We start from the raw sequence: 19,877 nt of genomic DNA on the forward strand, positions 1-19,877 counted from the left end.
TGGTTTAATGATTAATACGATGCGAGAGATTTTCTTTCCGTTTTCTTTTCATTTTCTTTTCATTTTTTTTATTTACCAATGCAAAATTGTCATGTTTATTTTCACTCGTGGGATTTTTTATTCTGTAAATAAGTATCTGAATTATCAATCGTTTATATTTAACTTGCTTATGAGTCTTTAATCTTATGCAAATTATTTTATTATTATTATTATTTATTTTATTTAGTATTATTATAATTGCTATTATTTATTTTATTATTACATATATTTTATTTATATTATTACTACTATTATTTAATTGTATTGTTTACTGTTTATTATTATTTATTAAAATTTATAAGAAAATGTAAAGATCTGCTTAATGTGGAATAAAAAAGCGTTGAGTCGTTTGAGAGCAGAAAGAGTCGACTCTAATTGGAGAGCTGAGCCAAATGAACCGACTCGTTCAAACGACAAATAATAATTTTTTTCATAATAATTAACATGAGATGTGGATGATGTTTTTAAGGAAAAAAATTGGATGGTCTGTTTGTGGATCAGTGAATTTCTTTTTTTAATTTGTAAACCAATTAGAACATTAATTTTTAATGATTTTTTACTAAAATATATGATAATAGCACCAGCAGGTGTGAGTTAAATAAAAAACAGAGAGATAATAAACCATCTACAGGCTAAAGTAACATGTTGAGGTCATTGTGAACATTGCAAGATCCAGACCCAAATACCTGCTGAAAACTGGGTCAATGCTTGAAAAGTTTCACAGTGTTTATCAAATATTAACACACACACACACACACACACACACACACACACACACACACACACACACACACACACACACACACACACACACACACACAGAGATATGGTACAGTTCATGCAAGCTCCATCGCTGAATCGCGTCTCTCCACCGTGGAGAGGTTTTTAAAAACGTGAAGCTGAAACGTGAGGTTGCTCAGAGTAGCTTTAGAAGGCGTTGTTGATTTCTCCTCCAGGACCTGGATCTTCAGGCGGCCCTTTTTCCTCAGAGGTCACGACATACATTTTGGATGATGTCCATTTGTAAATCTGAAAAGCTGTAAAAAGAAAGATTACTATTACAGTTAAAAACCTGAACTGAATATTTTCCCATTTGACCCAATTTCACTTTTATTAACCACATCTTCATTAACAAATAATTCAAGGTGTGTGTAGATGCAAAAGTGACATACACTATTCCCAAAAGTATTGGGACACCTGACTTTTCCACCCATATTCCACCCAAACCACAAAGTGGTACTTTTTTGTATAGAACATCTTTATAAGCAGCATGAAATTTTCCCTTCAATTGAACTAGGAGACCCAAACCTGTTCCAGCATGACAATGCTCCTGTGCACAAAGCCTGCTCTATGAAGGTCTGCTTTACATGGGTTGGAGTGGAAGATCTGCTGCTATAGAGCTCCAACCCTATTGAACATGATGAATGTGAACTCTGGCTGCACTGCAGGCCACAACACACAGCAATTTGTTGGGATTATAATTCTATATACACACATGCCTTTTCCTACACTCACCTATGACCAGAAGCAGACCTGCCAGCAGCTGGAAACAGCTGTACATCAAAGGAAGTGTGATGACCTGTGACAGCTGATGTGGAGGGAAGAAAAGCTGCAGGACCGTACCACAAATCTGCATGTTCTGCGCTCCGGTCTCCATCGCAATCGTCCTTCCTCTTCAAAAACAATTTCACACTTTATGATTATTAAATGTACATAACAATGTTATATTCTTAAAACAGTTAAAATTCACCCATATAAACTCTGGTTTTTTAGACATAATTTATGGGCCACCTAAAGATTTAAGACTCTGTTTCAGTGTTTTTTGCATAATCTGCATAATCTCAACATCTCAATTCCTTATATGGAGCATATAAGTCATGAATATTAATGACTCGTGGGTGGGTAAGTAATGCTGAATGGACAAAAGACTGTGGACACCTGACCATAAGATTGTGATGTGCTTCTTGTTGAGCATTCCACATTACATCTCCATTGGCTGGTATGATAAATTTCATTCTTCTGGAAAGATGTTCCACTAGATTTATGTGGAGATTCATTCAGACTCATGGGTGTTAATAAAGTCAGGAGAGGTGAGGAGGCCCATCACTTTCATGATGCTCCATAGGGTTTAGAACTTTATAGCAGGAGATCTTCCACACACTTCCAACCCATGGAAAGCAGATCTTCATGTGCACCGGAAGAACATGTTTGGGTCTCCAAATTCAAGCAAATGGAGAATCTAATGCTTCTGCATCGAAGTCGTTCTTGTATGCCTCTGAATTTGTAAAAGAAGTTTGTGTTTATCGAGAATAAAATGTGTGTAAGAAATAATTGCTGTCTGCCTCATGAGAACGTAAATGTTTAGACAGCAGACAGGATTTTTTTCTCACCGTTTCCAGGACTGGCGAACCAGAACGGAGATGATGAAGCCTGTGGTGTAGCCGATGGCAGGAAACACACTGCCGGTGATCAGGATGGAAGTGTCGGTGTTCCACAGGCCATTGTAAAATAAAACACTGGCAATTCCGACACCTAACATCACCAAACCTCCGAATACTGAGCCCACCTGTACGATAGGAGAACAGAGTCAGAGGACGCGTCATAGAAACACCTGAAACACCTCTCCCACTCCAAGTCTCCTGAGTTCATCTTATTCTAAATTCTGTCATTAATGAGGAGGGAGTCGGATTGGTTTTTTTTTTTCTTTTTTATTCATTTTCAAGTATTCTTTAAATTACTTTTTTTTTACTCTTCAGATGATTATTTTCACATGATTCTTTAGATAAGTAAAAAAAAACATTTATCAATTTTGCAAATTCTATTACTCTATTACTCTTTAATTTCTTTTTAGGAATAAAAAAGAAAAATCAATATGGAAAAGATTTTATATTGATAAAAAATTATTTATTTTTATTATTTTCATTTTGCTCTTTAATTCTTCTCGTTTTTATTCATATATTTTTAAACATATACATTCTTAATTTTACATCACCGACAAGCCGATAAAATAATTTCATGGATAAATAATAATAATATTAATAATAATAATAATAATAATAAATATTTCTATCAATTTTGTTTTCATTTTATTTTCTATAGTTTCATATTTTTCTACAGTAAATAAAATTCTTTATTCTTTATATACTCTTATCTAAATCTTTTTTTTTTTTTTTTACATATTTTACAGATTATAATATATATATATATATATAAATTTTTTTTTAATTATTATTATTTATATTATATTTATATTTTATTCTTTTAATATTTTTTTTGTCACGGACAGGTTGATAAAAGAATTCAATAGATAAATAATAATAATAATAATAATAATAAACTATACATTTTGTTTTAATTTTATTTTCTCTAGGTGAATTTTTTCTAAAATTAATAAAAAAAAATGTATTCTTCATTTTTTTAATTATTATCTTTTTTCTTTTTACAAATTTCACAGATTATAAATAATCTAAATATATTAAAACATTTTAAATAGAGATAAATAATAAAAAAAACCATTTTCATCCATTTTGTTTACATTTTTTTTCACAATTTTTACAATTTTTTAGTTTTTATACTTAATTTTTTTTCACTCTACTTTTAAATTCTTTTTACCTACTTGTTTTTTCTAATTAATGATTTAATCATTTTACAGACCCGTCAATAAAATAATTGTACTGCACTCTGTACTGTGAATGATTGCACTTGTGGCAAATAAGTATTATTTTCAATATCTGGTGTTTTCACTATTTCCATTCCAGATCTACTAATAATTCTTTTTTATTTGCCTGAAATAGCAAATTATACCCTTTTTTACCTTCAGTAATATTCGTGCCACTTTTGGCCACTTGTAATTAACGAAAACGCCGCAGCTCACAGGGACGATCAGACTGATACATGCCAAACCTGTACACAGAAAACCATCTTATTTAATAAACTACAGACGAATTCATGCATGAGGTCAATTTATAATACAAACAGAAACAATAGAAATGTCAATATTTGTGGTTTAATAACTAAAAGTGAATGAACAGTGAATGGTAACAGCAAACGTCTGCATTCTGCATGGTGTGTAGATTAGAAAAAAAAAATTGAATGTACCTCTATTTAAAATGTCAAAATAAATGACAAAAAACCACAAAAAACACAATTGTCTTTTTTCTTTTGTTGTATGATTTCCATTTTCATCCAGAAATGTTTCATGTTAGGAAACATTAGATAAAAATGAAACATTCCTGGATGAAAATGGAAACGCTCCTGGTGGTGAAGGTACCATACAGTAGGTGGGAGAACTTGGAGTTTGTTTATTTACCTATGTTCAAATAAGGGATCTTCAACCCTCCTGCATTCACCCATGTACGAGAATAGAGATAGATGTTTAGAGGCATGGTGCCCAGTCCCAGCAGGGTGGACACGCTGGTCAGGGTGATGCTGAGAGGCAGGAAGAGAGAAGGAACATCAGGAAAAATTGAAATGGTTAATCAGGGAACACTGTAATCTGTATGGTCAAATCCTTGCTGAGATCTTGGCTTGGTCTTCAGTCGCTGTAGCTCATCTGCAACAAGGATGCCTTTTTAACAATACATGAAACATTTTCAGACACCGAACTGTACTTTTCCTTGTTGTTGGAATGTTTCTGGGGCTTTCAAGAGAAGTGTGTGTTCCATTAATATGCAGTTTTTATTATATGAAAACCTGAAGAACTTAAAAAATGGAGCTGAAGGACCACTGAGGAGCAAAAAAGATGGATACAAGAAACTATACCAGCTCCAATGTCAAGGAATCAAAATCTCTGTGTGGTAAGGTTCCCTCAGGAAGGAACTTTGAGAGGAACCAAATCATTAGAGTACAGAGATGCAGTTAAAGTCTTAAAATGAGTACGGGACAATATTTACAATGATATTGACACTTGAGGTTGTACCTGAGGTCCATATCTCCATCCAGCCAGTATGTGAGGATGTTAGAAATGGTTCCTCCAGGACAAGATCCGATGACAACGATGGCGACGGCCTGCACCGGTGAAACAGAGAATGTTCGAGCCAGCAGGTACGAGGTGAGGGGCATCACGACTAGCTGGCACACCAACCCGACTAAGATACCACACGGGTGCTTCAAGTTGAACCATACCTTCATCACCTTCACCGAGCAGCCCAGGGAGAAAATCACCAGTGTGAGCATGACGGCTAAAGTCCATTTCAGTGCCTGTTGGACGGCTGGAGAGCTTTCAAGCGTGGAGGTGGTGTTAAGTTCACTGCTGTTATTCCACATGATGAGCTGCAAGACCAGACTGAAGACAAGGAGTCTGTGTGTGTGTGTGTGTGTGTGTGTGTGTGTGTGTGTGTGTGTGTGTGTGTGTGTGTGTGTGTGTGTGTGTGTGTGTGTGTGCGCGCGGGAAAGAACAATCTCTGTAATCTCTACCTCAGAGTTCAGAGGAATGAGGAGGGGTCTGTGAAACTCAATCTGTAAGATGATTAACTCACCATTTCCAAGAAACCAACTTTCTTTTGCTGAAGTTTCTAAAATCAGCTCCAAATTCCTGACGACGGATTTGAAAACAGCTTACAGTATAACTCACATGTCCACTCACATGTCCAACACAACAGCTGTATACAGGTGTTCACCCTCCACCTTCTGAATAAACGCAGCTCGTCATCTTTCTGTGTAACTTTGTGTGATTCTGCGGGATCTTCTCTGTCATTAAGACTTTCCTGTGGAGAAAAACCTCCTGGTTGTTTTTCAAAACACTGATGATCTACATACCACAGTTATAACGTCTTCATGTCTTCATGGAGGTCAGGTTTTGGTCGTTGTGATGCAGGAACAGTGGTCAGGTTTCTCAGTTCAGCAAACACAGACCTTCTATATAATCTTGTTCAGACTTTGTGGTAAATGTTTGAAGAACTATATTTATGTAGGTATGAAGGTCTTTGTATTTTTCATGATTCCACGTTTCTTAATTTCACCTCAGCGTATCAGCAGCGAGTGACGGGTGATGTAGTAAAAAAAAGAAAAAAAAAGAAAAAAGAATAATACAAATAAAAAAAATGTTTTTCTTTAAAATCTCATTCAAATCTAAAAGATCACTTTTAAAAACATATAAATAATTTTTTTATCATTTATGTTTTGACTTTCTGCTTGGATCATAAAAATTTCCACAAAAAACAGAGTTTCCTTAATCTGATTTTCTACTTTTTTATCTTCGTATTATTATAAGCAGTAGGAGGAGGACGAGGATGAAGAGGACGATGAAGACTATTCCTCATATTTTCATTATAGTAGCTGTAGTAGTAAAAGTAATATGATTAATACCACTCTACTACAACCATTATCATTATTAGTAGTACTGTTATTTTTATTTCATTCACGCTTTTCTTCTTCTCTTTATTACTATTATAAACAATTTTATTAATAAATAAGTTAAAAATGTAAAGAATTATAAATGTCCTGCATTTAATTTGAAATGTCCATTTCGATTTTATTCATTAGATTAACAATTTATACATATATATATATTTTTTAAATAATTTAATAATTTATGATTCACTCCGTAATTAATGATTTTATACTTTAATTAGAGTTTCATTATATCCACTGGGGGAATCCAGAACCTCAGATGTGTCTATTCGGACCGAGAAGCTTTTTCACATAATGATAATATAATAAAATATATTCCAAATGCATCATTATGACTAAATAATTAATCATTAATAACTGAGATAGTAAGTGATGTTCATCAGATCCTTTCTTGTGACTGCAATGTGCTTCTGTAATTTTCTAATTAAATCTAAATGATATAAAGGCACATCAGGTTCAATAAAAGAAATAAATAATAAAATAAATAATCGCAGACGAATTAAAACGTTTTGCGTGACCTGAACCCGAGGCTCAGACAAAACTATTATGATGATGATGATGATAAAACTAGGTGAGAAGATGCAACGTGAAACCTGCAGCATGATGATTAATGGCGTGAGATGAATCGTGTTTAAACGTACACTTGTTACCCGTTTGATATTTTGCAACTCGCACTTGATTTTTTTTTTTATTGCCTTGGTTACAGATATAAAAAAAAAAATCTGAAGTAGGTCATCATCATCATCATCATCATCATCTTTCCATCAGATTATTTATCATCATCAACTGCACAGAAATTCATCTTTCATAACTAAAAAAAATAAAGAAAAGACGGAGATTTTAAACGTCAAATGGATTTATTACAGGTCAAACATGAGCATGGATCTGTACAGAGACTCCGATCCCGAGACGCTACTTGTGTTTCTTCTTCTTCAGAAGTGCATCTCTGAGTGCAATCTGTGGATATAAAGAAGTAAATGTACATTTCCTTTTTTTTTTTTTTGGCAAAAATGAGAAACAAGAAATAAATTGTACCTGTTTATCTCTGAAGGAACGTTTGCCTTTGGTCCGGATGCTTTGACTCTGCTTCATCATCATGAAGTTCTTCTTCTTCTTCTTCTCCTTGTTACTGGTGCTAGCGTACGGGTTCAGCTTGTTCCTCCTCTTCATAAAGTCCTTCCTGTCTGTGCGGCCGGCCTGGAAACCATTAACAAACAAGTGTGAAAGTGCGAAGTGCGAGCGAATTCCACAGAGTGATGGAATATGATGGACGTATCCAGGAGACGCGACTGAAACAATGAGCGACTGGTTGAGTGACTGACAGTGAGGGTGAAGGAAAGAGGAGGAGTGGGTTGATGTAAAATCTAAAATAAACTGAGCTAATTAATTTCTCAGGAACTCCTGGTTCCACAGCTCCAACTGACTGTATCAGACTGCAGAAAGAACATTTTAGGTGTTTGCATGATTTATAATCACACTCTTGGTGTCACCCAGATGAGGATGAGATTCACATTTGAGTCTGGTTCCTCTCAAGGTTTCTTCCTCATACTAAGGCTTTTTCCTTGGTGTGTGTGTGTGTGTGATTATGTCTCACCATGGCCGTGGCCAGTCTGGTCTCTTTATCAGATTTGGGTTTCTTGTGTAAACGCTCGATGTCTCTCAGTGTCAGCAGTTCACCTCTGAAACACAACACACACCACAGTTTTCAGCCAAAAGGAGAAATCATTGAAGAGAATCCAGAATGAATGTGTTGTGAGGATGTTCTGCACCTCTCCGTGTCCTCGTCTGTCTTTCTCTTCTGTCCTTTACCGGGTGCTGCCTTCATGTCCTTGGCCATCTGAGCCAGACGGATCTTTTTAAAGTCATCCTGCGTGAGGAGGCGGCTGGTGCTGACCGCTGCGGCTTTAGCTTTCCTCTCTTCTGCAGGGATACTCTGGAGCTTCTCCGCCTGACACACACACACACACACACACACACACACACACACACACACATACACACAGAGCGCTTAATAAACTGGCATAAGAGCATTAGTCCTACTGCAATTCACTAAACAGACACCAGAGGGAGCCAAACAAAAGAACCTTTGCCCCTTACCACTTCTTCCTGATCTTCATCAGACGAGTGGTGCACATTCACCCATTCACCGTCATCATCATCTTCCTCACTCATGCTCGCACTCTCCCAGCCATCTACAAAGAAAATAAATAAGTATAAAATGTGAATTATAGTCCTGGGATTAAAGCAGTTGAAGTGTTTATGTGCAGGAGATACACAGTCTTACCTTCATCTCCATCTCCTTTGGGCTCTTCTGTCTCCACATCCAGAACTTCTGCTCCAGGTATGTAGTCTTTAGCCTCCAGCTCACCGTAGTCATGGATCCGAGCTTCAGCTGTGGTCTCTGTGGGTTTGCCCTAAGAAATAAAAAGTCAGTCAGTGAGTAAGTGAATGTCAATTCAGTGTGCAAGTAAAAGTCTGAGGGTGGTTTCCTGTCCTCACCCGGTCTTTCCTGTGAAGCATGTGAGGATTGAGATCTCTGAAAAGCTGAATCAGTCCTCGAGCAGACATCACCACATCTACACATCACACAAAAAAAAAAAAAAAGTCTGAAGAGTTTCCTCTCGTTTACATCGATATTACAGAAAGAAAGGAGACGGACGTGGTATGTATGGACGCGAGATGATACGAGACGAGACGAGACGTACTCTTATCTTTGTGAGATTTGTACAGGGTGAGATCCTGGAGCAGGTCTTCAGACATGGAGAGAGGACAGCGAGCTACGACTTCCTTGATCGCATTAATACTGAGACGAGGAGAAGAGAGAAATCAATTAAATTCGTTTATTACTTCATAAAACGATGTGATGAGCAATTCCTCAGAGAACACACACGTAAAAAGTCACAACCTGCAGATTTTAGGGTTATAATGTGTAAAACGGCGGCGAATACTTTTGGTTGCCAGTCGCAGTCTGGGGCCCTGTTAATAAGCTGTTAATAAGTAATTAATACGTAACGCACGCTAACGACGCGTTTATTACAATAATGGAACAATTCATGCTGAATGTGAGTCACGTGTAAAAGTCACCTACCCGACCGTCATCACCTCTCCTGAATTCCTGTCCGTGACGAAGTTGTTGGCGATGGTCATGATCACCGGCTCGATGATCTGCACCGGGGACGAGAACAAACGTGAGGTTTTGTGATGCACATGATCATGAAGCTATTCTGGATTCTGATTGGGCAGGAACTTTTGTATGAACGTGCGCCCTCTAACACGCTATTGTTTCCACAATAGTTTGAAGTAAACCAGGGAGATTTAACGCACGTTGTCAGAAGGTACACAGGACGATGTCTTTTGCACTCTGATTTATGAAGGTCGGTGCTCCCTGTGACTGTGCGTGCAGCGTTGTGCTGCCATCTGTTGAAACTAATCTCAAACCATTTTGATACCCCCTCATAATATTACAGGAAGGAGTCTTCAGTGTTTTTTTTTTTGTAGCTAGTGATCACAAGGGCTTACTAACATCAAGAAAGAAAGGATGAGAAACCCGTGGTGAGGTTTACCTCAGGAGGAACGAGCTGATGGGAGGCCTGGGCGGCACACAGGAGGATCCTAGTCACTTCTAAACGCAGAGAAAGCAAAAACGAGCAGTGAATCAAATGGATAAAGGAGTCAGAGAAGGTGTACAGAGGATGAAAGAAATGCAAGAGGAGCGATTCTTTGTACCTCTCTGATGAGGCTGGAGGAATCGCTGGACAAACGGGTAGAAGTTGAAGAGGAAGAGCTGGAGAAGAGGAAAAGAACGAGTAGATTAAATATCAAATGGTGGACAGTGGACCAGAACCCGGAAAAACTATCGGTATGGACTAATTTTACCTCATGAATTCCCACCAGTCTGGAGATGAGCTCCATCAGCATGATCTTCACCTCGAAACGCTCTTTCGAACTCTCCAGCTGCTTCAGGAGCTTCTCAGCAAAATCTGAAACGTCACGTGAGTCATGTTTGAGTGGAAAGAAAGAGAAAGAGGAGTGTTTTGGTAAACAAAGCAGTGACCTTGAGGTACCTTGAGGATCGTGGATGAGGTGGATGGCAGAGAAGTTAAAAACCTCAGGCTTTTTCTTCTTCTTGTGTTTCTGAGGAAACGTGAATAGACGGAATGTTAAAACATGGTGCTGATTTCCCTCAACAGGAAACACCCTGAGGTGGAGTGAGGGATGGAGAGAGAATGAGAGATAGGGAGAGAGAAGAAGAGACTTTGATGAAAGAGGGATAGAGAGGATGGAGGAGAAAATAGCAGGAGAAAGGTAATAGGGCAATGACAGAAGAAGAGACTGAGATGGCAGAGAGAGAAAGTTGAGAAAGGAGTAATAAATAATGAGATTGTGAGAAAAAGAGAGAGAGAGGGAAATAAAAAGAGAAAGAGAAGGAATGTGTAAAGGAGAGTCTCAGCTGGAAGAAGGATGAAGAGCAAGGAGAAAAAAGAGAAAGAGGGAAAAATATAGAGAAAGGAGGAACAAGAGAAGGAGACAGAGAGAGAGAGAGAGGGGGGGGGGGGATGACAAAAACAACCTTAAGGACTTTCATGGCTTTTTCCAGCTTCTTCTTGTTTTTGGACGTTTTCTTTCCTGTTGAATATCGAACCATCAGATCTCGAGCTGTAGGACCTTCATCCTGGAGGTGAGACGTTACTCTCCTTTAAACACATCATCTGGATTAACATGAAAAACTTTTGGGGGACACTTCTGTGGCTCACCTCCGATTCTGAATCGCTGTCCTTTTTCTCCTCGTCGTCTCTCCCCAGGAAAAAGGTCAAAGCGCCGACCAGGATCTGATCAGAACAAAAAAAAAAACGATTCAATCTCTCCAAAAGATGGAAAAAAAAAGCAGAAAATCGAGGAAAACTTTGTTCTACCTTTGTGACTTTGGAGAAACATGCTGTGGTGAGGACGTTAACGGTTTTAGCATCGTTCCTAAAACAAACAAAGTCTGTACTTAGGATAGTGGATAGTGCCTAAACTCCAGAAAAGTTGGGATGCTGTGTAAAATCTCATTAACTCATATTTTAGGAGAGGAATGTGGTCCCATATGTGTCTGATACAGGATTCTAGATACTCAACAGCTCTGGGTTTCCTTTGTTGTGTTTTTCGTTTCATGATGCGCCAATTATTTATTTTTTCAAACAGGACATGACCCATTGAGAATCACTTACATCACAAGACTTCTAAACACCTATTGTGTGTGTGTGTGTGTGTGTGTGTGTGTGTGTGTGTTTTAGTATGGAAGCAGAGCTTACTCACCAGATATTTCGTTTGTAGAGTTCCATCATCACGTCCAAGGAGATCTTGGCAGCGATGGGGTTTGAGTCCCTCAGCATGGTGTACATGAAGTTCTGCAAAGTCTAAAAACAAAATGCAAAATGTTCAGTTTCATTCTTACTGAAGAAATAAATCCTTTCATTCGTTCATACGGATTACACATTTATTTATAGGAGTTCAAGAAATTCACCTAGTGGACAAAACTGGAACTACATGAGTACAGGGTTATTGTATAAAAAGTTACAGAAATAAATATAGATTTTTTTATATTTGTGAATTTATGTAGAAAGAATAAGGATTATAAGGACAATCTTTTATACAGAACTCACCGTGTTCAGCTTGTTGTTCTTGTGCTTTGCGTTAATGTTCTTAATGTCGGTTACGATGTGTGTGTACAGAGTCTGGAGAAAGAGAGAGAGAGAGAGAGTTTATACTTCTGTCCTACACTGGCATCTTGCACGTTATTCATCAGTGTGTGTGTGTGTGTGTATCAGTGTGTGTATCAGTGTGTATCTGTGTGTGTGTGTATCAGTGTGTATCAGTGTGTGTGTATCAGTGTGTGTGTATCAGTGTGTATCAGTGTGTGTGTGTTTGTATCAGTGTGTGTTTCTAACCTTTCGTAGAAGTTTATCGTGACAGTGCAGGAGCTCGAAGAACAGCTCGAGGAGACTCGTAGGCTCGATCAGATCTTTGTTCCGTAAAAGGATCAAAGCTTTACAGAAGGTCTGGGAGGAACAAGAGGATGGAGATGAGACACGTCTCTCGCACTCACACACACACACACACGTTTACAAAGTGTTGCTTGCTGCTGAGAGACACGAGGAATAAACCATTACTCCAGTTTTTAAATAGATTAGGAAGAGCTGTACCATGCGCAGATCCGTCTCCAGCACCGTGTGGTGGCTCAGCAGCAGCTCGGTCAGTTCTTTAGGGAAGTTGGAGAGCTCTGTCTGGTAGCAGTGTCCCACCTGCAGAACAACACGCTGTCTGTCAGACTTACTGCACACTATTTAAACCGATAAACCCTTAAATTCTGCTGGTAGAGATCCTCACCTGAGCCAAGAACATCACCAACTCACCCAAATCCTTGTTCGATTTGTCAGGCTGGTGTTTGAAGACCTGAAGCATGGACTGGTAGTGACGAAGCTGCTGAAGGAACTGAACATCACGGAGGACATTGCTTATTAGAAAGAAGCATGATCTGGACATCACACAATGTTTCTAAAGACTTCTCAATGCTACAGAGCACAGAACTGCCGGGCCCTTCAGCGAGGCCCCTAACCATGATCTGCTCAGTTGATATCACTGTAAATGGCTGTAGATAAGGATGCCTTGTAAATGCGAATGATACACTGTGTGGCAAAAGTTTGTGGACACCTGACCATAATCTGTCATGATTGTTCTTTTTGCACATTTAGTCTCCATTCTTCTGGGAAGATGTTCCACTAGATTTTGTGGAGATTTCTTCAGATGCAATGGTGTAAATAAAATCAGGGACTGATGTGTGTGAGATATGGTGAGGGGGTCTGGAGAGCAGTCAGCGTTCACCTTCATTATGTTCAAAAGGTTTGGAGCTCTATAGCAGGAGATCTTTTACATCTTCCAAACCATGGAAAGCAGGTCATCATGGAGCTGGATTTGTGCACAGGAGCACTGTGATGCTGGAACAGGTTTTGGGTCTTTAAGTTCAAGTGAAGGCAAATGTTCCTGCTGCACCCAGAGACAACCGATACAACTGTGTCTCCACGTTTGTAATAACATTTTGTCCTGATACTTTTATCCAGATGGTGTATTACATGTTTACAATAAACAAACAGGTAGAAGATGAAAAGACTTTATTATTATTGATTATTTATCTGTCAAAACACAAGTAATTCATGTAATCTGATCAAAACGTGCTCAGTTTAGGTATGTGCATATTTCTGTAGTTTGGTTATTATATTATTGTATCCTTTTCACCCCATAAAATGAGGTTTTACCCCCTGCCATGTAAACAGAAGTGTATATTTCTGTATATTTATTATAGGTGACGTCATTGGTTTTTTTTTTATCTTATGTCCAAAATAAATAAATAAATAAACTATCAAAATATATCTGATCCCTCATCCATTATGAGATGGAAACACCTGGAAACAGCTGTTCTGACGTGTAAAATGTTTGAAAGCAGTAAAGTTCTCACCTCCTCGGTGTATGATTTCGGGTCTCTCTTGATCAGGTTTTGTAACTGCGGTAAATTTGTAGGCAGTTTGTTGTTGTTTCGCGACGACATGATGATATTAAAGTCCAAACCTTTTCACCTTTCAGTAATTCGAAATTATTTTCCTGTGTTTCAAAGAATACAAAAAAATAATCTGTTTTCTCAGACACGAGCGTGGCTCATATGGGAGTCGCCATGTTGCTGATGACGTGACAACGGAAAGCACAAAAGGACCAAAATGCGCGTTGTTGCGGGAGAAAGGGCGTTACGGAAATCTTTTACCGAGTAAAAGTGTTGATCACTTTTCCGAATCAGCAGCTGTGAAGATTGTTGTTTCCCCGTTCCACAGGAATCTTTCATTGAAATCTCTTCATAAACATCTAAAACACAACCATGTCAAATAACCCACATAGTGACGTTTCAACATCCTTTTCCATTTCTTGGTTTTCTTTTCTTTCATTACTTTCTACACTTTTATCCTTTCTTTCTTCATTCTTCTGAGTTTATGCTCTTTCTTTCTTTCTTTCTTTCTTTCCTTCTACAATGTTATGCTTACTTTACTTTTTCTATAAGTTTATACACTTTTTTCTACAACTGTATGCTTAATTTTTCTTTTATGAAACTGTATCCTTCCTTCCTTTCCGCCTCGTTTAAATTTTTATGCTGTTTGGTTTTCCATCTACAATTTTATGCGTTCTTTCTTTTTTCTATAATTTTATACTTATATATTATTATTATTCCTTTCTTCAATTTTCTGCTTTCAAACATGCAAACAATACAAAAGGACATGTATGAAATTTGATTAACAGCACCAGGAGGGTTATATGAGAGTGAGAGTGTAAAACTGGGTTCTGGAGTGGTAAATGTGTAAAACTGGGATCTGGAGTGTAAAACTGGGTTCTGGAGTGGTGAGTGTAAAACTGGGATCTGGAGTGGTAAATGTGTAAAACTGGGTTCTGGAGTGTGAAACTGGGTTCTGGAGTGGTGAGTGTAAAACTGGGATCTGGAGTGTAAAACTGGGTTCTGGAGTGGTGAGTGTAAAACTGGGATCTGGAGTGGTGAGTGTAAAACTGGGTTCTGGAGTGGTGAGTGTAAAACTGGGTTCTGGAGTGTAAAACTGGGTTCTGGAGTGGTGAGTGTAAAACTGGGATCTGGAGTGTAAACCTGGGATCTGGAGTGGTGAGTGTAAAACTGGGATCTGGAGTATAAAACTGGGATCTGGAGTGGTGAGTGTAAAACTGGGATCTGGAGTGTAAAACTGGGATCTGGAGTATAAAACTGGGATCTGGAGTGGTGAGTGTAAAACTGGGATCTGGAGTGTAAAACTGGGATCTGGAGTATAAAACTGGGATCTGGAAGGGTGAGTGTAAAACTGGCATCTGGAGTGTAAAACTGGCATCTGGAGTGTAAAACTGGGATCTGGAGTGGTGAGTGTAAAACTGGCATCTGGATGGTGAGTGTAAAAGCTACTCGGCTTTATCAGTCTTAATTAAGTCTATCTGGATTCAAAACCTTTAAGACTTGTGGACAAGTTATTCTGATCCAATCAAGACAAATTCCACGACAATCTGGTTTAAAGGCACGATAGTCTTTTATTTACAAATTGCAAATAGTCGAGTATGTAACAGCTGAAACATCATATCCACATCTGTCCGAGCGAAATATATACACGTTCATTTCAGTGACCAATCACTGGCACTCAGCAACCAGGAAAAGATTTACAAAGCAAATACTGTCGTCGTATCGCATCGAGGCAGCAATAAAATACAGGTAAAATAGGAATTTATTCGCTCTCTTCATCATTAAAACATCCTTTAAAAAAAGCTGTGGAGAAAATAATTTTATTTTAAAAAATCTATGCTTTTTTTTATTGTTGTGGTCAGCCGGAGGGAATGGAAGCGACAGGAGCGTACAAAAAATAATCCATAAAGCTATTATTGGAATTGGATTCGAGGAAGTGTGGGAAAGTTCTTGCTGGTGTTTTTAGGAACAATAACAGGAGCACAGAGAGATGAGACGTGGCGAGACGAAGGGAGACGAGACCACGCCTCTCTATCCTGACATCTTCTCCTCGGCTTGCAGACATCTGAGCACATACAGGATGACTTGGTAGCAGAAAATATATTGGTCCTAAAGACAGGAAAGGAGGAAGTGATGTCATTAATCCTTTATAACAGCAAATATTATTTATTATTATTTATTACTACTAATAATAATAATAAGTCGACTGATTAATCAGCACGATAGTCGTTGCTGGAACTGTCGGCTATCGGTAAAAATCCATACCGATAGTTTTTCCGGGTAGCATCTGTCATAGCACAATTATATTCCCTAATTATTATTTATAAATTACAATGAATTCTTTCATATATTCATATTTATTTCATTTAGCACATTTTCGTGATTCTGTTTGTTTTTTGTAAAAAAGTTCAGTACTATTTTACATGGAGGGTTAATCCAATTAACCCATTTTAAAAACTAATTGATTAATCGATGGATTAAGCTGTTATCGAGAAGTGCGTTCCAACCAGGCTATCTGTATCTGTAAAATCTTTCGACATCTAATAATAAAAAATAAAGTGAAAAAATAGACTACAAATGAATAAATAAACAAAACTATAAATGTAAAATAAATCAGTACCTGAAAATAAATATTTTTGTTTATTTATCAAATCTTTTAAATACTTTTGAGTTTGATTTTTTTTAATATATAATTTGGGGTACATTGAATTTTGGCTTTTTATAATTTTTGTAAACAAAGTTGAACTGTTACCTCTGTCTGCACCATGCCTTGTCTTTGCAGTCTCATTGTCCTCACCACATCAGAGATGTCAAACTGATAAAAGACAGATTTGAGAGAGATCAGGTAGCGTCAGGTACGTAACATTTATACGTGCAAGTCTTTATATTATAAATATTTGAAAGAAAGAAACCATTTAATGACAGAGCACCCCACTAGGGGGAGCTACAATGTCCTGTATTTTGCAACTCACATCAGTGTCTTTACTGATTAAACCAAGAACCACGTCTATGCAAATGAGCGTTCCTGATCGGCCAATCCCGGCGCTGCAGTGGGTGATGATGGGCCCTGATTGGTGGATGTGTCTCATGTAGGAAATGAAGGTGAGGAGCTGCTCTGGCTGTGTGGGAGTGCCATGATCAGGCCAGCCCGTGTAGTTCAGGTGTGTGACTCTCTGGATTTGGTTTGTCTGAAGAACAAAAAGCAAACAGATTGTAACGAGCGTACACGGTGTCGTTAAACGTTTCCAAAATGCCGCATGTCTGGGTCGTACCTGGACGTCCTTGACCTCGATCAAACGGATGATGAAGTTGTCCAGGTGCTGATCTTTGACCAGCGTGACCTGCAGCTTCTCATCGACCATCTGCGGCGTCCGCGGCGTGTCGGGCCAGTAGCGCTGACATTTCACCTTCCCTCCTTCCACTTCCTGGGTCATCATGGCGATCACGTTGGACTTTTGCTCCCAGACCATCTGCCAGAAATCTGCCAGCGTGGTGGGAAGCGGACCCTGACATGCGATGAACAGGAAGCTCTCGTCCTTCACGGGCATCTTGATGAAGTTAGCGTTGATGTAGCCGCCGTCTTTGCCCAGGGTCACCCTCGTGGTGTCGACTGGAACAAACGTAAAAGTGTAAATACGGGTTCTTCACTCGGTTTCAGCAGGAACGAGTGGAGAGCGTTCACACTTACACGGCACAATGTTTTTGTAGCGGTTTTTCCTCTTGTTCTCCTGCGTCTGTCCGATCAAACAGTCGTCCAGTGGCTGTAAATTCTGCAGATTCTGCAAATCGAGTCAGACATTTTACTATTAATCTACACAAGGGTGGTTTCTTCACATGGTGACATTTTTTTGTAAAAACAGTACCTCAAACTCCTGTAAGGGGACCTTCTGCTCCAGCAATCCTCTCATCATTCTCACCACGGAGTTGAGCTTGGATCCAGTGTACTGGCCGTTGGGAACCACTCTGACCAGTGGCAGGGAAGTCAGCTCATCCTCTGTGATGATCGGTCCATCTGAAAATACAAATCGAGGTTTAACAACAAACTACAGAAGAAACGACTACCAACACACCTGAGATACCTCCAGACCAACAAGCATGAGAAACCTCAGAACCTCCTAAGATGTGTCCAAAATCTCAGAGATCTTAGCCTCCAATAAGCCTGTAATACCTTCAACACATCTTAGATACCTATGAACCACCCGAGATACCTCCAAACCTGTACATATGATCTATTTGCCAAGATACTTGTAGTGCTCCAACACACCTCAGATACCTCCAACCCCTTAGAGTCCTCATACCTCCTGAAAACTTCCAACTCACAGGTATCTTGTGATGACTCTGGCCTGCTCATCCCATCTGAGATGCCTTTGATAAACCCCAAGATACCTGAGATACCACTAACCTGTTCCAAACACCTCTCATCTGTCCAAGATATCTCCAACTCACTCAACTCTCAAAACATCTACCTCACACATGCTTTAAATCAGTGATGGGACCAACCTTCCGTGAATTTGGAGTTGATGTTATCGATGGGAAGATCATCGCTGCCCCACGTGACCTCGTCCTCATCCAGCTGTCCTGAGGATGAGTGCTGGTAACTAAAAAAAAACAAAACCAGACAGCGGCCAAGTCTGACCTCAAATCACCTTCATCATCAATCAGATCCAAACTTCAGGGTTTTCTTCTTACCTGTCGTCCTGTGGACTATCCACGGCCTCCTCTTGCCATTCTGACCTCCTCGTCGTCTGGAGGGAAAAAAGAAGACAAACAAACGTGGTGTAAATGTATCCAAGACACCTGGGAGCGGTGTAGGAACATTTGGGAACATTCAGAAAACATTCCGGAGATCAAACATCTAGAGACAAGAAAATCTATAGAATGGCTGAATTACAAAGAAAACAAAGCACTCAAGATGCCTCCAAAAAGCCTGTGATACCTCCAACACTTAGATACCGTCAAACCTGTTGAGATGCCCCCATCTGCAAACGTATTTAAGATGGTGCCAAACCCTCCTGAAATGCTTCCAATCCATCCCAGAAACCTCCAACTCACATGAGATACCTTCAACCTCTTCTGAGAAACCTGAAACTCACCTGGGATACATCCAAAACTTTTTAAAACCCCAAAACTCACCTTGGATAACTCCAACACGCATACCTTCCACCCTCATGAAAATCCCCAAACCAAACCCAGGATACCTGCAACACACCTGAGATACACCTAACCCTCCTGAGCAACACACCTGAGATACACCTAACCCTCCTGAGCAACACACCTGAGATACACCTAACCCTCCTGAGCAACACACCTGAGATACACCTAACCCTCCTGAGCAACACACCTGAGATACACCTAACCCTCCTGAGCAACATACCTGAGATACCATTAAAACAAAAGAGATATCTCCAACTGTCCTAAGATTCCTAATACCAGACTTCTCCAACATACCCAAGATACCTCTAAACTTCCTTAGATAGCTGAAACCAAACTTGGATACCTAAAACTAACATCTGATACCTCCTAGGAATCCTCAAACACACCTGAGATACCTCCAACTTTAGATATGGCTAATTTCTAACCCACCTCAAAGACCTCAGACCTCCTGAAATGTAATTTCTTCATGTTGGGGGGAAAAAAATAAGGAAAAAGATCAGTTTTGGATAAAGTGATGGATATAAAGACGTCCTGTACCTCTGGAGAATCTTCTGGTAGAGACGAACCATCACAGTCGGTGTCTGACTCGTCAGCTTCTAGTCTTCTCTCTAAAGAACTGGTGTCATAATCTACCACACACACACACACACACACACACACACACACACACACACACACACACACACACACACACACACACACACACACACACACACACACACACACACACACACACACTTGTATTTTACATTCTTTTCCACACAGCTTATTTGAAGACCATGAAATCTTACCCGATGCA

General features: G+C 39.0%; 3 protein-coding genes across 12 annotated transcripts in view; all 3 read right to left on the reverse strand.

The window, feature by feature from the left end:
• Positions 1–837: 837 nt before the first annotated feature.
• LOC310738632 (sodium-dependent organic anion transporter-like) lies at positions 838–5,422 on the reverse strand. The gene is made up of 6 exons (XM_083563764.1): positions 4,958–5,422; positions 4,349–4,467; positions 3,854–3,942; positions 2,430–2,605; positions 1,555–1,712; positions 838–1,076 (listed from the first exon to the last, which is right to left on the reverse strand). Exons 1-6 carry the CDS (start codon positions 5,302–5,304, stop codon positions 967–969), a joined length of 999 nt encoding a protein of 332 aa, XP_083419890.1. The 5' UTR covers positions 5,305–5,422; the 3' UTR covers positions 838–966.
• Positions 5,423–7,228: 1,806 nt separating this feature from the next.
• sdad1 (SDA1 domain containing 1) lies at positions 7,229–14,129 on the reverse strand. The gene is made up of 22 exons (XM_083563821.1): positions 13,886–14,129; positions 12,760–12,864; positions 12,576–12,674; positions 12,321–12,431; positions 12,036–12,107; positions 11,689–11,789; positions 11,304–11,361; positions 11,145–11,219; positions 10,961–11,062; positions 10,455–10,524; positions 10,267–10,370; positions 10,117–10,174; positions 9,954–10,012; positions 9,479–9,555; positions 9,096–9,193; positions 8,890–8,966; positions 8,675–8,804; positions 8,488–8,582; positions 8,160–8,338; positions 7,985–8,069; positions 7,426–7,587; positions 7,229–7,347 (listed from the first exon to the last, which is right to left on the reverse strand). Exons 1-22 carry the CDS (start codon positions 13,973–13,975, stop codon positions 7,303–7,305), a joined length of 2,052 nt encoding a protein of 683 aa, XP_083419947.1. The 5' UTR covers positions 13,976–14,129; the 3' UTR covers positions 7,229–7,302.
• A 1,346-nt stretch (positions 14,130–15,475) lies between these two features.
• ptpn13 (protein tyrosine phosphatase non-receptor type 13) overlaps positions 15,476–19,877 on the reverse strand; it is a 62,190-nt gene continuing 57,788 nt past the window's right edge. For all 10 annotated transcript variants that reach the window (XM_083563509.1, XM_083563507.1, XM_083563503.1 and 7 more), the window contains 9 exons: positions 19,616–19,707; positions 18,614–18,669; positions 18,425–18,522; positions 17,788–17,936; positions 17,613–17,703; positions 17,197–17,534; positions 16,897–17,112; positions 16,677–16,739; positions 15,476–16,033 (listed from right to left, as the gene is read on the reverse strand). In XM_083563509.1, coding sequence (XP_083419635.1) covers positions 15,956–16,033; positions 16,677–16,739; positions 16,897–17,112; positions 17,197–17,534; positions 17,613–17,703; positions 17,788–17,936; positions 18,425–18,522; positions 18,614–18,669; positions 19,616–19,707 — 1,181 coding nt within the window. In that variant the 3' untranslated portion in view covers positions 15,476–15,955. The remainder of the gene's footprint in view (positions 16,034–16,676; positions 16,740–16,896; positions 17,113–17,196; positions 17,535–17,612; positions 17,704–17,787; positions 17,937–18,424; positions 18,523–18,613; positions 18,670–19,615; positions 19,708–19,877) is intronic.

The sequence above is a fragment of the Silurus aristotelis genome (assembly GCF_946808225.1).
Source record: "Silurus aristotelis genome assembly, chromosome: 16".
Lineage (NCBI taxonomy): Eukaryota > Metazoa > Chordata > Actinopteri > Siluriformes > Siluridae > Silurus > Silurus aristotelis.

Excerpts from the sequence above, each read along its gene's own strand:
- LOC310738632 (XM_083563764.1), bottom strand. The coding sequence starts at position 5,304 with ATGTGGAATAACAGCAGTGAACTTAACACCACCTCCACGCTTGAAAGC. Across the intron at positions 1,713-2,429 it reads GTTCGCCAGTCCTGGAAACG|AGGAAGGACGATTGCGATGG; the intron begins GTGAGAAAAAAA and ends TTGTTTTTGAAG. Across the intron at positions 1,077-1,554 it reads AGGTCTGCTTCTGGTCATAG|CTTTTCAGATTTACAAATGG; the intron begins GTGAGTGTAGGA and ends TTCTTTTTACAG.
- sdad1 (XM_083563821.1), bottom strand. The coding sequence starts at position 13,975 with ATGTCGTCGCGAAACAACAACAAACTGCCTACAAATTTACCGCAGTTA. Across the intron at positions 8,967-9,095 it reads CAAATCTCACAAAGATAAGA|ATGTGGTGATGTCTGCTCGA; the intron begins GTACGTCTCGTC and ends TGTGATGTGTAG. Across the intron at positions 8,583-8,674 it reads CAAAGGAGATGGAGATGAAG|ATGGCTGGGAGAGTGCGAGC; the intron begins GTAAGACTGTGT and ends TTTTCTTTGTAG.